At 43.7% G+C, this 16,398-nt stretch overlaps 1 protein-coding gene across 1 annotated transcript in view; it reads left to right on the top strand.

The window, feature by feature from the left end:
- Fam184b (family with sequence similarity 184 member B) overlaps positions 1-16,398 on the top strand; it is a 115,099-nt gene that overhangs the window by 56,617 nt on the left and 42,084 nt on the right. The window contains exons 6-7 of the mRNA XM_076864700.2: positions 9,028-9,138; positions 10,526-10,633. Coding sequence (XP_076720815.2) covers positions 9,028-9,138; positions 10,526-10,633 — 219 coding nt within the window. The remainder of the gene's footprint in view (positions 1-9,027; positions 9,139-10,525; positions 10,634-16,398) is intronic.

Below are 16,398 nucleotides of genomic sequence, written 5' to 3'. Positions count from 1 at the left end.
CATTATGAACAAATACTTTTTCTTCTTGAAAAAGGTTAGAATGTTTTCCCTTTAAACCCCATCTGAGGTCTCTGCTTGTAATTTTCTCTGATGGCTCATTTGTTGTTCCCTTAAAATTTCTAAGGTTTGAATGTAGTTTGAATGTGTTCCCCATATGCTGGACACTTGGTTCTCAGTGCAGCAGTGGTGTTGTGAGGTGGTGGTGACTTTTGGTGGTAGAGCCTCATGCAAGGTGATTGGGTAATTGGGGGTACTACTCTTAGAAGGAATTGATGTAGTTCTCATAGGTCCTCACAACAGGGTTATTAGAGTAACTGGCTCTTCCCCACTCTCTGGCTTCCTCCTTGCCATATGATATCTCCCTCTTGCACATGATCTCACCATGATGCCATCACTATGGTGTGATGTAGCCAGAGGACAAATCAATATGGCAGCCTGATCTTGGACTTTCAGACTCCAAAAGTGTGAGCTAAGTAAATGTTTTTTCTTTATATATTACCTGGTGTGTTAGTCAGCTTTCAGTTATTATAACACAATACTTGAGATAGTTAATTTATATTGTAAAGAAGAAATGTTTATTTTGGCTCATGGTTTGGGAGGTTCCAGTCTAAGAACAGGAAAACCCATTGTTTTGGGCCTCTGTCGAGGTGTTGATGGTGATGACCAGAAGTATGTGGTAGGGAAGACTGCTCACCTCACTGCCAGGAAGCAAAAGAAAAGAAGTCAGGGTCCCACAATCCCCTTTGAGGGCATGCCCCCAGGAATCTGAACACTACCTTTAGGTCTCCACTAGGCCCCTTCTCTTGAGGGTTCTGCCACCTCCCAACAGCATCACCCTAGGAGCCAAGCCTTTACCACATGGGCCTTGGGGAACATTCAGCATTCCAACTGCAGCACTTAGCCTCAGATGTCCCATTATAGCAAGGGAAAACAGATTCATACAGAAAATTGGTACTGAGAAGTGGGACTGTTGCTAAAATGAATACCCGAAAATGTGGATGTGGCTTTGGAGTGAGTTAGTGGTAAGACACTGGAAAAATTTGGAGAGGCAGCTAGAAATTGTTTAGAACCCTGTAAATGGAACATAATGGCTGTTTGTGGGGAGGATTCAGAGGAAGACCAGGTGACTAGGGAAGAGCTAGAATATTTAGCATTGGATAAGTGATCATAACAGATTGCTGATGGAAATGAGGAATATTCCTTTGGAAATTGAAGTGAAAGTCTCTCTTGTCACATCATTGCAAAGAATTTGACAGAACTGTGTCCACACCCAGGAACTTTATTGACAACCAGATTTAAAAGTGATGAAGTGGGATTTCTGGCAGAGGAAATATCTAAATAACAAAGCATTGATGTTGCTGCTTGGTTACTTTGAACTGTGGGCATCAGGAGCAAGGGCGTGACCAGAAGGTGGAAGGTGAAATTCAAAGGGAAGCAGAATGAAAATATGTGAAAACTTTGCAGCTTGGCTAGGGAACGAACAAAGAAAAAACAGGTAAGGGAGAGGCCCTGCATCTGCCTGTGAGGGATTAGCGTAGATAGAAGGAAGCCACCCAGCTGCTCCTCATCAGGACAATGGGAAGGAGGACTGGAGGGCATCTGACATGTCTGCCAGGCTACCTCTTCCATCACAGCCAAGAAGCTTAGAAGAGCAGAACCGACTCAGTGAACAGGCCGGGGGATCTTTCCATGGCTTGCTGCCCAGGCCCCCCTCGGGATTCTGCTTCCTGCTTTCCAACAAAGCACTCCTTGGTCACTCCAGCTGTGGTTCAAATAGGTGCAGGCACAGCTGGTGCCACTACTCTGAAGGGATCCCAGGTGCAGTCCCTGGTGTCCACAAGGTGCTGATCCTGAATGTGCGCAGGATCAGGAGCTATGCTATGACAGCTTCTTGAGATGCTGAGATTTCAAAGGAAAGGTCTGTGCAGGCGTGGAGCCATTGCAGAGATTCTCCACTAAAATGTCCTGTGGAGCATGGGAGTGGGACCGCTGCTTTTGAGATCCGGGAAGGTATAGCCACCAGCAGTGTGCAGTGGCAGCCTTGAGAAGCCACAGGTTTACATACAGAGCAGCCACTTGCTCTGCAAGCAGCAAAGCCACGGGGCAGAGCTGCCTCACGTGGCCTTGTCTTCCACCTGGTATACACAGAATGCGAGAGTTGGAGCTTTAAGATAATGTCTGGGACTGGGCTGGGGCTCAGTGGTGTAGCACTTGCCTAGCATTTGTGAGGCACTGGGTTTGATTATCAGCACTGCATATAATAAATAAAATAAAGGTCCATTGACAACTAAAAATTGTTTTTTTAAAAAAAATAGATGCAATGTCTACCCTGATAGATTTTGCATTTGCTATAGGCCCGTTAATTCTTTTGACTTGCCTATTCCTCCCTTTTGAATGGGTATGTATATCCTGTGCCTATCCCTCTGTGGTATAATGGAAGTAGATGATTTGTTCAGATTTTACAGACTTACAGCCAGGAGTTTGCTTCGAGTCACAGTTGAGAATTTGGACCTTAGAGTCAATGCTGGAATAAGACTTTGGGATTATTTGGATAGAGTATATTTTGTATGTGAGAAGGAAATGAGTTTGGGGAGCCAGGGATGGAATGCTATGATTTGAATACCGTTTGCTCCCTCCAGAAATTAGGTTGGCATTAATCCCCATTGTGAGTGCAAGAAAGTCTATTTCCTGTGCCTATATGAGAGTTCAGTGCAAAGAGGCTTTATGGAAATACTCTATCAATGCTGTAAATCAGAGGCTTATAGAGAGCCCTTTTCTCCAGGGTGCAGCAATTCATATATTTGATAGCATTCATCTCTTTCCTTGACTTGGTGGTGGTTTTTTCTCTCCTCTGCAGTTGGAAGAGCATTAACACTTCCTGTTGAAATCCTCTTGCTCACTCTGAGCTGAACTGTACATGAACATGCTTCTTACTAGCCTGTGTTTTTCAGATGACTCAGAAATTTTGTTTTCTGACAGTAACCCACATGATTCTGCACCTAAAGCAAAGCTTATTTATAACAAAAACTATTGATAAAATCAGTTATATCTATTTGTAGGGGATTTTTTTTTTCACTTTAGGTCTATTTGTCAAGGTAACTGTGACCTGGAAGTTGTGCTGTGAGAAGATAGAAATAGCCATTCCTTTTCACCAAAAATCACCGTGGTAGGGTATTTTCATGTACTGTTACAATGGGCATGTCTTGGCAGAGTTAATATCTGGATCAGAAAGCATCTTAAACCAAACTTTTGTTTAATACAGAGCTTTGGTAGATGAGAAGTAATTAATGAAATTTTGCAGGGGAGGGGGAAGACAGTATCAGGGATTGAACTCTGGGGCACTTGACCACTGAGCCACATCCCCGGCCCTATTTTGTACTTTATTTAGAGACAGAGTCTCACTGAATTACTTAGCACCTGGCTTTTGCAGAGACTGGCTTTTAACTCTCAATCCTCCTGCCTCAGCCTCCCAAGCTGCTGGGATTACAAGCAGGGACACCAAGCCTGGCTATTAATGAAATTTTTAAAAATCAGAATTTTTTGCTGGGAGGTTCTGATGGCTGCTTAAGTTATCTCAACTTGTTAGGTATCAAAGGATGATAGACATTGTTTTTATGAAATGAACTCCCCCAAACGAAAAGCTCTGCATAAGGGTTTCAGGTTTCCTTAAGAGACTATATGTGCCTTGGTGCTGTACATCTCTGTCACGTGACTTAATAATCTTATCATGTGACTCAGGGACAATGCTAAGGGCCACCCCAGGGTTATTGGCCTGGGCTAGGCTTCGCCCCACAGAAAATGTAAAAATGTCGTTCAAATGATCAACAGCACATTTTTTGGATATTCAAATCAGAATCCAGGGAAGCAAACATGACTTCTCTCTCACCCCTAACATGTAATCAGTCTTCAAGTCTATGAATTCTGTCCTATTCTGATGGTCCTGGAGTATCTCCACATCCCTCTGTCCTCAGTGGTTCCTGACCTAGTCAGCTTCATCTCTTGATGGACCAGGTAATACCTGTCTGTCTGCAGTTCTCTACTTCATGAAATCCAGTCTCCATTCCAGCAGAATCTTTTATTTTTATTTATTTTTAAAAATATTTAATTGATTTTATTTTTTAAATGTATGACAGTGGAATGCATTACAATTCTTATTACACATATAGAGCACAATTTTTCGTATCTCTGTTTGTATATAAAGTATGTTGACACCAACTCATGTCTTCATACATGTACTTTGGATAATGATGTCCATCACATTCCATCATTTTGCTAACCCCCTGCCTTCTTCCTTCCCCTCCCACCCCTCTGCCCTATCTAGAGTTTGTCTGTTCCTCCCACAACAGAATCTTTTGAAAACTCACCCTTGGTCTCGAGCGATTCAACAACTCCCTATCATTTCCACAGTGGAGTTCCAATTCCTTAACATGGTTTATAAGACCCCCCAGAGACAGACTCCTGTTGGCCTCCCCTGCCTCATTCCACACCTCTCCACTCCAGCCTTCATTCATTCCATGTTCTTTCCCTCTGGGCCTTTATTCATGGCTTTATCTTCCCACTCCCAAATTCACCTGTCAAGTACTTATTGACCTACTGATCTCAGTAATCTAATATTCCCAGTTTAAATATAAGACTTTCTACAAGTCTTCCCTGTCCATCCTAGTGCTGCTGGGGTCTCCTACATGGCACCCCTGCCCCTCCATTAGCATAGCTCTTATCACACTGTCTTCATTTCTTAATCTATAAAAACTGTAATGGCAGTACTTAATTGCTGTTCACAGTGCATTTTTCACTGAGATGTGTTGTTCATGACTATGTCCAGCAGTGTGTTGGAGCCAGGTAACAATGGATCATGAAAGGCAGTTGTCATATCTGATCCCAAATTTGTGTTCAGTAAGGTCATTGTAGTAATTTGACATTGGCCACAGTAAGAGGACTCATACCATGAGAATCACCAAATGCAATGATTTGTTTTTATTTTTATTTGTTTAGAAAGCCAATTGTTAGTCATTTATCTGAACACACTGACCTTATCCCTAGCCCTTTATCATGGTAATTGGCATATGGTAGCTATTCAGTTAATAGTGGTTAGCTGAATGAATAAATGACAGGTTTCCGTTTGATCCCAGAGCAGCCCCAGTTATATAGACTTTCGCCCACAGTTTCCTGTATTTTGGCTCAAATGCCCTTCACCGCTATGAAACAGAACAGAGTCCAGTTCAAGCAGCTTCTCCACCCTGCTTTGAGAAGCATCAGGGTCCTGCCTCTGGGAACCCTCTCAGCTTCTCTGGAATCAAAAAACCTTTCAGTTGGGCATGCCTCTATACTGGGTGCCACATTTTCCATAAGAAATCAGGAAAGAAGCACAGCCAAGCAAGCCTTTCCCAAGTTCAAATCTTGACCTCTAAATTTACTGACTGCATGACCTTGGGCAAGTCATTGAACATCTCTAAGCTCCATTTTATATCTTTATAATAAGATTTAGTAGTAGAACCTAAAACAGGAGTTTTTCATAAAGGTTGAAGAGATAGATCATCTGTAAAGTGCCCACTAAATATATGCATTCAGTAAATGTCAGCCACAATTACTGTGTTTATCTACTCTAAATTAGATCATAAAGGTCCATAATCAATTGGCAGCATAGAAGAGATGCTGTCAGATACCATAGCCTCAGATTCATAGGAAATGCTGGGGTGACCCTGGGCTTAATTCTTAAACCTTATTAAACCTCTTGTACTTTCCGTTATGTTCTCTCTCTACCTCTTCTCCTCCAAACAGACGCTTTACTCCTGAATGTATAGCCAACTTAGAACTCTCCTCATAACGTAGACCTGTATATCCAACTATCTACTTTGATATCTAGCAAATGTCTCAAACTGAACACATGCAAATAAACTCTTCAGACTCTCCAAACCTTCTCCTTCTCTCTTGTTCTCCATCTTAGTCAATGGATACACCATTCTCCCCTTGCTCAGGTCAAAACCAGTGGTGTCCTCTTTGATGCAGTGTTAGCCAGCTTTGCATAACCATATCAAAATACCTCAGGTAGTCAACCTATAAAAAGAGGAGATTTATTTTGGCTCGTGTGTTGGGGCTGTAGTGGGGCCGCACACCATGGCAGGAGCACTTAGTGGAACCAAGCTGCTCACCCCGCATAGCTGGAAGTGAGAGAGAGGAAGGGGAGGGCTAGGGTCCCACAATCCCTCTCAGGGGCATGTCCCCAGTGACCTAAGGACTTCCCACAGATCCCATCTCTTAAGTTTCCACCACCTCCCAATAAAGCCCAGCTGAGTACTAAGTCTTTAACCCGTGGGCCTTTGGGGAACATTCCTGGTACAAACTATGGCAGGTGCCTCTCTTTTCAGCAGGTCATGTCACTCTACATTTCAAATCTACCCAGAGCTCTGCCACTGCCCACTACCCACCCTGGGGCCCTGGGTCCAGGCACCGCCAGCTGTCCCCTCAGTTATTACAGCAGCTTCCTTGCTGCCTTCCCACTGCCCCTGCTGCTCCTCCCATACTACCCTTTTCATCATGTGTCCGCAGGATAGAAACTGGCAGTGATCTGGTTAAATATAATTTGAACCATGTCACTCCTCTGCCCAGATATTGCATGACCTTCATTTTTCTTGTAAATCTTGCCAAGATATGTAAGGCCTTGCACAATGTCCCTCTAACTTCATCCCCTACCACTTTCCCTCTCCTTCTCTCCAGTCCAGCCATAGTGGCCTTCCCCTCTGTCCTGAGAATGTGCCAGGGTCTTGGCAGGTCCTGCAAAGCTCACACCCGGACATCTACTTGACTAGCATTTCATTAACACAGGATTTTACTCAAAAGTCACTTTCTCTGACCAAATTATCTAAATTTTAACCCCTCCTCAATACTGCATAGTTCCTTCCCTACTTTGTGTTTTATTGATGCATTATAATTATATATAATAATGGGGTTTGTTGTTACGTACTCTTATATACACACAATAACAATATAGTTTGCTTGATTTTGTTCCTAGCCTTTCTCTGCTTTTTTTTATTTCTCCATCCAACATAGTGTTTGTCATACTGTACTTATTGACTTTTTTTTTTAACTTAAATTTAAGCTCCTTGGCACATAGGAACTTTGCTTCCTTTTACTCCAAGAACCATGCCTTGCACCTGATAGTGAATCTAAGCCCTGGTCCTGGAGCAGTGGAGTGTTGGTCTGAGCCAGCTGGGGCAGCTTTGGCAAGCACTGACTGTGACTATGTGAGCCCACTGTGCCAGTGTGGGCCTGAGGCACAGTGAGCCAAGCTGAGGCAAGCCAGGGTTTGCTGACCTGTCACACTGGCAGTATCCAGGGGTAGATGCCACTCCACATAGTGCCATAGCCCAGAACCCCAAGCATCCACAATCCAAAAACCTCAACCTCCTGCTTCCCAAGGAGTAGTGGGAAAACAGAAGTGGACCCGACCTAAATGGGATTGCAGGGCTAACCAACAGTGTTGATACTTTTCCAAATCCTGATTGGCATAAATGTGGACCAATAGCAATGATACTTTCCAAACTCTATTAGCATAAATTTGGACCAATAGTGTTGACCCAAGTGCCATATAAACCCCTAAACAAACAAGTGGCAACTCCTGTTGGGTCTCCTCTAGCCCTCTAAGAGCTCTGTTTCTTTTCTTACCACATGAATCAATCCTACTCTTTTGCACTCGCTCTTCCTCATCTGTGTATTTAATTCTTTGAATTCATAAGACAAGAACCTGGAAAAAAATTGGAAGTGAGCTTCTGGGGTCTTCATAACTGTAGGCCTCTGCAGCCAAGAAAGTGTGGTATGCTGTTAGCAGCTAATCAGGGCAGGGAAGGCCTACTGGTCTCAGCTCTGAGGGTGGCAACCAGCAAAGCCGGATTCTCCTTCACTACCCTAAGGGGTGTGTCGTAGTGGCAGGCTATGCCCTCCAGTGGTGCAGCAGATCCCAGAAGCTTTCCATCAACTTCTTTCCAAGTTCTTTTTGGATGAATTTGAAGAATGAAATCCATGAACAAGGAAGAGTGAGTACAAAAGAGTAGGATTTATTTGTGTGGGAAGAAAAGAGACAACTCTCATAGGGCAGGAGGGAACCCAATAGGGGTTGCTGCTTGAGTGTGTTAATCTAGGGGTTTATTTAGCACTTGGGAAAATGCTATCAGTTTGAATCTATGCTAATCAGGTTTGGAAGAGTACCAGTGCTATTGGTTAGTCCTGCAATCCCATTCAGATTTGCTCCACTTCCATTTTCCTACTGCTTCTTGGAAAACAGGAGGTTGAAGTCTGATCATGGATGCTTGGGGGTTCTGGGCTGCAACAGTGTGTGAAGCAGGCCTCTGGCCCAGGCTGTTCCCAGTGCAACAGTTCGGCACACCCTGCCCAGCCTTAGACCTGGCTCACCATGCCTCTGGGGCATGCTGGCATAGTAGGCTCCAGCTGGCCATAGCTGGTGCTCACTGCCTGTGAGCACTTACTGCTAAGCATGTAAGTAACACAGCAAGTCACAACAAGGTAAGAATGTACTAAGATGGGTGATGACATTCATCCAGAATTTCCCTTCATCTAGATCCAATCTGTACTGAGGCTCACAGGCTGTCGGGAGGGACCACCTGGGAGTCAGCCCTGTGAACCCATCATTCTGACCAATGTATGAATCGAATACTGTTGAGATGGAGAGATTCTGTTTTACTTTTAACATTTCCCCTCATCTGAGAATGTAGTTGGGTTTTTGACTTATGCGATACTGAGACTTTTGTTAGCAATGAACAGTTTCTTTTCTTATTTGATGCTAGAAAACCATCAAGTGTCTACCCCATCTTAGCCCACCCTCATATATATCGTACATTTTGATATGATTCAAGGCATGTTTTCTTTTGACCTCTTGTACACTTCTGGTTCATGTTCTGACAGTGTTTTCTGACTAATCTTCTTTGATCCCCTTGGAAATACGTCAGGGTGTGGACAAGTAAGGGTCCTATTTTCATGCCTGGGGTAGCTAATATCCTTCTAATCACTGCTTAGGAAGTAGAAGCACAGTTGGAAGAGGTGAAGAAGAAATCAGAAAAGGAAATCAGGCAGCTGGAGGAAGAGAAAACAGCCCTAAATGTGAAGCTTCAGAACTCTCTGCTTGAGGTAAACCCCCACAAAATGCAATGCTTGGGGATGATGATTTGGCTCCTGGAAGTTTCTGGCTGAGACGCCAGGAGTGTCAGGAACTGGCCCCACCTCCTTATATCCTCAGAATAAAGAGGAGGGCACTGGGCCAGGAAGACTGTCTTAGGGGCATAAATTTAACTGCAAGTAACAGAAGCCTGATTTATAGAGGCTTAAACAAAGAGGCCTGTAACTTCTCACATAAAAGAAGGACACAGGAGGCAGCTGGCCGACTCTAGTGCCAGCAGTGGCGCATCTGCAGTCTCCCCAGCTCCAGGGCACCATTATCACTTCTGTGGGCCCGAGGCACCTGTGCCTTCCTGGATGCCTTCCTTTATAAAGAATGACATTCATCCTTTATGATTGTGTTGATTGCAAGATGAAATAGTCCAGGCTGTGTTTTTTTTTTTCCTTCTCATTTTAAAAGAAATGAAAATGTTTTTATGAGCCCTTAAGGGTATAGAAGAACTAGCAGAAGAGGTTTAAAACATGGTCCCTAGGGCCATTTCTGAGCCTGATTAGACCAAAAAAATAGAAAGAGGTTTTTCTTTCTCTACTCTCCCTCACCCTCCCAGATGAGATCCGTGTCTCCTGCCATCCCCAGGGGCCATGGACTGGTTCCTCAGCCCTGGCCATGCACCACAACCTCTGGGAAAATTGTTTTTCTTTCTCTTTTCTTGTTGCAGTGCCTCTTAGTTGCTAGACCAGCATGTACTATAGGGAACTTATATAAAAGAAGCCATGGGCAAAAGAATGTAGATTCTTTAGAAGTACATATCCATGGAGGTCAATCCAAAGAATGAATGAGGGTGACAGAGGAGAAGTGGGGGAGGATGCTGGATCAGGAAGATGTAAGAGGTCACAACTGCATTGTGCTTTTACTTCTTCAACTGAGCCATGAGCATATGGTGCTGATTATATTCTTCTCTAGCTTTTTTTTTTATATTTCTGAAATTATCATTTAAAACCAATGAGCATGCCATGCCTGAGACTTGACCTATCAAGCAATGGGTTGTGGTGAAAAGTCTCTGTAAAGAGGCTTCTATCCTAACCCAGGCTAAGGTGAAGCTGCACGGAAAAGAGGCCCATTTCTCCCCCTTCCCTCCCTTCCTGCTACTGCTCACTCCTGTTTTTTACTTCCTCCCTTCCTGTTGAGCCCTGATGCCAATCTTCATATTGTACCTGGGCTACTTTACCCTGCTGGTCTTAAGGTGGCTTCATATATGCATATGAGACCAGCCCCGTTATTCTGAATGGGACACCTGGGCCACATCATAGAGATTCAGAATTGATTCCAAAATTAATAACCATATGCAGGTGGGAGGACTTCATTTCATCACCTCGCGTTTCTTGTCTTCCATTTCAGGTTTTAAGGCTGGAAGAATTTATCCAACAGCACAAGGTAACTCCCCGAAGAGCAGAGGAAAGCCCCCAGGAATCCGACTGCCAGCACTGCAGTATTTTGGAGACCCAGGTAACCTTTAGTTTTTTTCTGTCATAATTAAGGATATTTCCACATCCTCAGTGACACATGCTGATGTTCACGGGCTGCATGTCCCCTCTCAGCACTGCCAAGCGCCTGAGGGGGAGGGAAGTCACCACAAAATCCATTTGCAAAAACCATGAAGGAAATAGAGTTTGGAGTAATTATCTTTTGTGGCCTAAAAAAGAAAAAGGCTGGTCAGATTAATCTTGTCTGAGAGCAGTCTGCCTGGCAGATAGGAGGGGCTTTTGACTCTGCCCAACATTAGCCACAGTAACAGCTTCTCTCCACCAACCCCAAGATCCTGGATCCCGTCTACTCTCATGGTAGCCTTCCCATGTGAAGGTGCCTTTCAGAGAAGCTTCTGGATGGTAGAAACTGGCTTCTGAATGTCCTGTTCATGGTGAGCTGTTATTTTCCTAGGACTTCCATAATGAATCACCACATATTTGTTGACCTAAACAGTAGAAAGTTTTTTTCTCATGGTTCTGGACACCAGACATCTGAAATCAAGGTGTTAGTAGAGTTGGTTTCCCCGGAAGCTATAAGGGTTGCTTGACCCAGGCATCTCCCCCACCTCCTGGTGGCTGGCTGCTGGCAATCCTCGGTGCTCCTTGGCTGGCAAACCCAGCCCTCCAACCTCTGCCTGTCATCAATGGCCTCATGGCCTCCTTTCCTATACAACTGGGTCTTCTTCTTTCTTATAGGGACATCAATCATTGGATCCAGGACCCACCTTAATCCAGTACAACCTCATCTTAATGTATGATATCCATATAGACTGTACCCAAATAAGGTCACATTCACATGTACCAGGACTTAGGACTTCACATCTTCCTGGGGGCATAACCCAATCCACAACAGATGCTTCATGGACACTCACTGACATCCATTGTGTGATGTCAGAGATGTAAATAGTCCCCTCAAAGTTGGTGTTTGAGTAATCTGGCTTAAATAACCCTTTTGGTTCCTATTTTTGGCAGTACAAGTCATAAAAAACCCACTGCCTTAAATTTTACTCATTTTATTGCTGCCCCAAAAGTTCAGCCCACTTCAGACTTTAGGTAGGAATATACTAACGTTGCTGAGTCTGAATCTTCCCATGTTAGCCTCCTCGATCTCTTAATCACCCATGTCTGTACAGCTCAGTGTCCTTAGGAAATGTAATTCCTCACCACTGACCCCAGTCTTCCAGGGCTCAGGCCCAGTTCTATGACAGTTCCCATGGCATGCCCTCCTAGGATGATCCCTACGCAAGCACTTACTCACCAGGGAAGAAGTGAGCCAAAAATCTAATGCACATAGATTTTATAATAATTAATATTTATATGGGAACTGGTCAGTGATAGGACACTGTTCCCATCCATAATTTCATTGGAGTTTTACAACAAACCTGCAGTGTACCCATTTTACATAGGGGGAACCAAAGGTGAGTAGTTAGGTGACTTTCCTATGTCACTAGAGATAGAGTTGAGCCAGGACTACTGACTCTTGTCCCTCATCTCACTGTGAGAGAGATAATACAACCAGTATGCCTTTCAGATACAATAGCCCCCAACTGTGTGTCTCAGGGTTAAGGAGAGTGGCCAGGACTCCCTGGGGTTCCTTCTGACACCAAACCGGAGGAGAGTCCTTCAGTAGCACCCTCACCCCTGTGTGAGCCTGGAGGAGCCTCAAGGAACATAGGCGTCTTCTTTGGCAGGGGTGTTCCCTTCCGGACCTGAGTCCCTCACCATCCTTTCTGAAGATTCGGCCTGACAAACATGCAGATATTTTCATTCTCTTTCCATTTCTTAAGAACCAGCCTCCTGAGCTAGCGTTCAAGACAATACCTCCTGGCTCCAGGGGCAGCTGAACTCTGCACTGCTTTGTGTGGGATTTCTCAGAAAAGTTGTTTCTCAAATATTCTAGTATCTCTTAGCTCCTCAGAGTGACTGCTGCAGGAGGAGGGGCCAGAGTTGGCTGGGGCCTCACTGATGAGATTGGATTTAAAGCAAGGCCGGTATACTGGAGAGTGAACACAGGGCAGCCCAGGAAGGATGGATGGCAGGCTGTGTTTTTAGGAGGGAGCACAAACTCGTGGACGCTCTGGGTATGTTCCAGGGCTACTGATCAAGGGTCTCACTGTCAAGGTCAGGTTGTCCTTGAGCCAGCACTGTCACTGCAGCTCAGGGCCTCTCAGCTTTAGCACTTGCCTTTTCGTAGTGGATCATTCTTGGGCGTGGGTGCTATGCTGTGCATCGTAGGGTGTTTAGCAGCATTCCCGGTCTCTACTCACCAGATGCTAGTAGACCCCGCCCCTAACAAACTGACTCAACCAAAAATGACCCTAGACATGGCCAGATGTCTCCAGGAGCAAAATTACCTCCATTGGAAAACTAATGCTGCACCGAAACAGCAAATCCTGGGGAAGCCCAAGACACACATGCACGTAAAGGACCTCAGGTTGCTGAACCATGAGAGCAGCCCTCATCTGGTCCCTTGCTGAGCTCAATGTCTAGAGAGAAGTGTAGACTCCTCCTACACGGAGTTGCAGGAGGGACCTTAACAAATCCAAGGCTTGCTTGGTTCAATACAATATTCACATTACTCATTTATTCCAGGGCCATTTGTGGAATATTTGGAATGTACCAGCCTCTGAGCTGAATACTAGATAAATATGCATAAACAAATAACTTTAAAACGATGTGTACATTTAGTATAGAATTAAACATGTGCTGTGTTTTCATTTAGGTAACTATTATGCAATTTGCAGGTACTGAAATTTCCTTCAAATTAAGTTCCCTTTTCCAATAAGTAATCCATGTACATAGTACAGAATTCAAAGATATACATAGAAAAGTATCTACCCTTCCGCATGCTTCCTGTCCCCGGAAAACTACTTGTTTTGTTCTGTTTTATTTCTTAAATGCCCTTTTAGAGCTATACTATATATTTACAGGCATAATTATGAGTATTTTCCCATAAATAAGGGCATATTTTTCTGTGCTCTGCTTTTTTTAAATTAAATCTCATATTTGGAAATTATAACAGGTAAACTTCCACACAACTTCATTTTAAAGAAAAAAAAAACTGTCTAATTATCCTGTGTACAGAATAGCCACAATGTATTCAGTCTTTCCTTTCTGGTGGGCATTTAGATTGTTTCCCTGTTGCAGATCATACTTCAGTGGATAGCACTGTAGAGGGTATAGTATAGTAGATGGGCACATTCGCCAGTGAACAGCAATGCCTGGATTCTTGCTTAATGGATAACCTTAGACAAATATTTTAACAGCTCTTTGCTCCAACCTTCTCATCTGTAAAATGGGATACCACCTATCTCAGAGGGTTTGTGAGAGCTAAATGAGTAAGCATATGGCACTCGGCATGAGTCACTAACTCTTTCTGTTGTGGAACTTGCTGGGTCCAGTGGCATGTGAGTGTTCAATTTTGATATCTTGCCTCCCATTGAGATGACTCCTGCCACAAGCAGCACACCAACATAGTGAGTTATAAACTTTGCCAGTCAGAAACTTACAGTTTACTTCAAATATTTGGGGCAGCCTCCTGCCAGGCAGCTGTGCCTCACCCTGGATGATGTGTGAGCAGCACCCTGAGTGCAGCAGACTTGCAACCCTGCAGGAGGAGACAGGGGTAGACGTTAGGCCAAGGAGGTTAGGGGCTTGAACAATCTAAAGGTTGATCTGCTGGGGTGTCAGGGCCACCAGAACAGGGTGCTCAGTAACAGCCTCCCTGTGATGTTCTTGCTGGGTTGGGGGCTATAAGATTTAAATTTGTTCAAAGACTTAAGGGGGTTTGAGCTCAGGCTCTATGCTGTCCTACTAAAGCACTTCAGTGAGTCAAGAGAGATAAAAATAATAACAGCAATTGAGGACAGAATTTTCGCGCCACTCCCTGAATATGCAGAGAGGGTTGCCAAACCTGGGTGTGGCTCTGTCTCCTCCAAAGTTAGCTGGGACCTCATTGAACCTTTTGTTCTTGTTTCTTATGTCCAGTCCCCCAATTTTCTTAGATTCCCAGTGTCATTCATTGGTTTGCAGAAAGCCATTTTGGTCTTCATAATTCTGAAAGAAAACCTTTTTCTAGAAGACTCCTTTTGTACCTGGGTCATACTGACATAGAGACAGAGAGGGGTGGAAGTTTTCATGGATGTGTCTGCTTACACCTTCCTTAAAAGGAAAAAGAAAGTCCGTGGGGTACCACCTCCACAACCCTGCAAGGCAGATATTAGTATTATCTTCTTCACTTTACAGACAGGGAAACTGAGGCTTGAAGAGAGGCACCAGAGCCTGTGCCCTGAGCCATGGCAGCAGTAAACCCTGTCTCCCTACCACAGAGACTCGTGGTAATGAACAAAAGAGAGCATATGACAGCACTTCTCAAAACCATTCAAGCTTCTATAAATGTAAGGTGTCTTTATAATATCTATTACCATCCCCTGCAATCATTTCAGCAAAACTCCATTACGTTAGGTGCTCTATTTTAAGATGTACAGAATGCTACCTCTGGAAGATTATGAACTGAACTTGAAAATGACTTTGAATGTTTCCTGCCATGAGATTTCCTGGTAGTGGGTGTTTCTTTAAAATAGAAACAATCCAGATGAGTTTAAAATGACTGAAAGATGAAAGATGGAGATCTAATGTGAACCTAGGTTTAAAATAACCAACTATTTGCTTGGGAGGAGTTAGGAGGAGCCTTTTGTGGTAGATGGTTTAGAGAAATGGATCTATTTATTTTTCTGTGCACACTATTTATACTCAGGGCACTTTAGGACTGGAGAGAGAGCATTGGACTGAATCTCAGCAGAATGCCTGATGAAGAACCCAAGAGTCTGAGTCAAGGGTGGACGACATGAGAAACTCTGGGAGTAGCTCAGGGTTATTTTTATTAGAAGGCTCCCTGTGATTTAAAAAAAAAAAAAAAAAAAGGTAGCAGGGGAGTCTATTCTAGTTAGAGTTCAGAGAAGCAGATAATTGAATCAGCATTACTGGGCTTGAAAGTAGTCATTCAGCCAACTGTTTATTATCTCCAGGGTCAAGTTCATTTATGAAATAATAAAATGGCACTGTAGCATCTTTTGAATGATATATTTTGACCTGAAATACCAGGTGCACAAAGTCAAAGAGAAGAGATAATTTTTTGTTGTCATTTGTGTGGTCTGACGGAATTGTCAGGCCAGGCATCTCTTCCAATTGCTGGCCCATAAGGCAGTTGAAGTCAAGAACTATATCTTATTAATCTTTATCCTTCTAGCATCTAACATATCTACACGTGGCAGACGTTTAACCTCTCCTTTTACAAAAACTGAGACATGACTATAGAATGAATGGAACTGAGGGTACCATTTTGGGTCTCAGTAATTAAAAGGTTAGATTAGGAACCCCTTCCAAAATGAGCCTTGGCTGGAGGATAATTTAGGTCACTGGGATCTCTTTCTAACGACTTGGTGTCAGTGGGAGCGAGTAATCTTCTCTTTCTTTGGGAAAGACTTTGTATTAGTCTCTTTTGTGTTAGCTACAATGAAGTAAGCTAACTTTATAAAGAAAATAATAAAGATAAAATTATTTTGGAGGTTGAAACTCCAAACAGCATGGCTCAAACTCCGTTGAAGGCCATATGAGAGGTGGCAGGACCGTATGCAGGAGGAAGAAAGTGCATCATGAAACAGGAAGCCAGAGAGACTCAGGGATTAGGCTGTCGCTCTCAAGAATTCACTTCAGAGAATGAGTATTTCCTTCTCAGGGCAGCAC

This window comes from Callospermophilus lateralis, chromosome 8 (assembly GCF_048772815.1).
Source record: "Callospermophilus lateralis isolate mCalLat2 chromosome 8, mCalLat2.hap1, whole genome shotgun sequence".
NCBI classification, from domain to species: Eukaryota; Metazoa; Chordata; class Mammalia; order Rodentia; family Sciuridae; genus Callospermophilus; species Callospermophilus lateralis.
The sequence above is the reverse complement of the archived record's forward strand: the minus strand, read 5'-3'. Positions and strand labels throughout refer to the sequence as shown.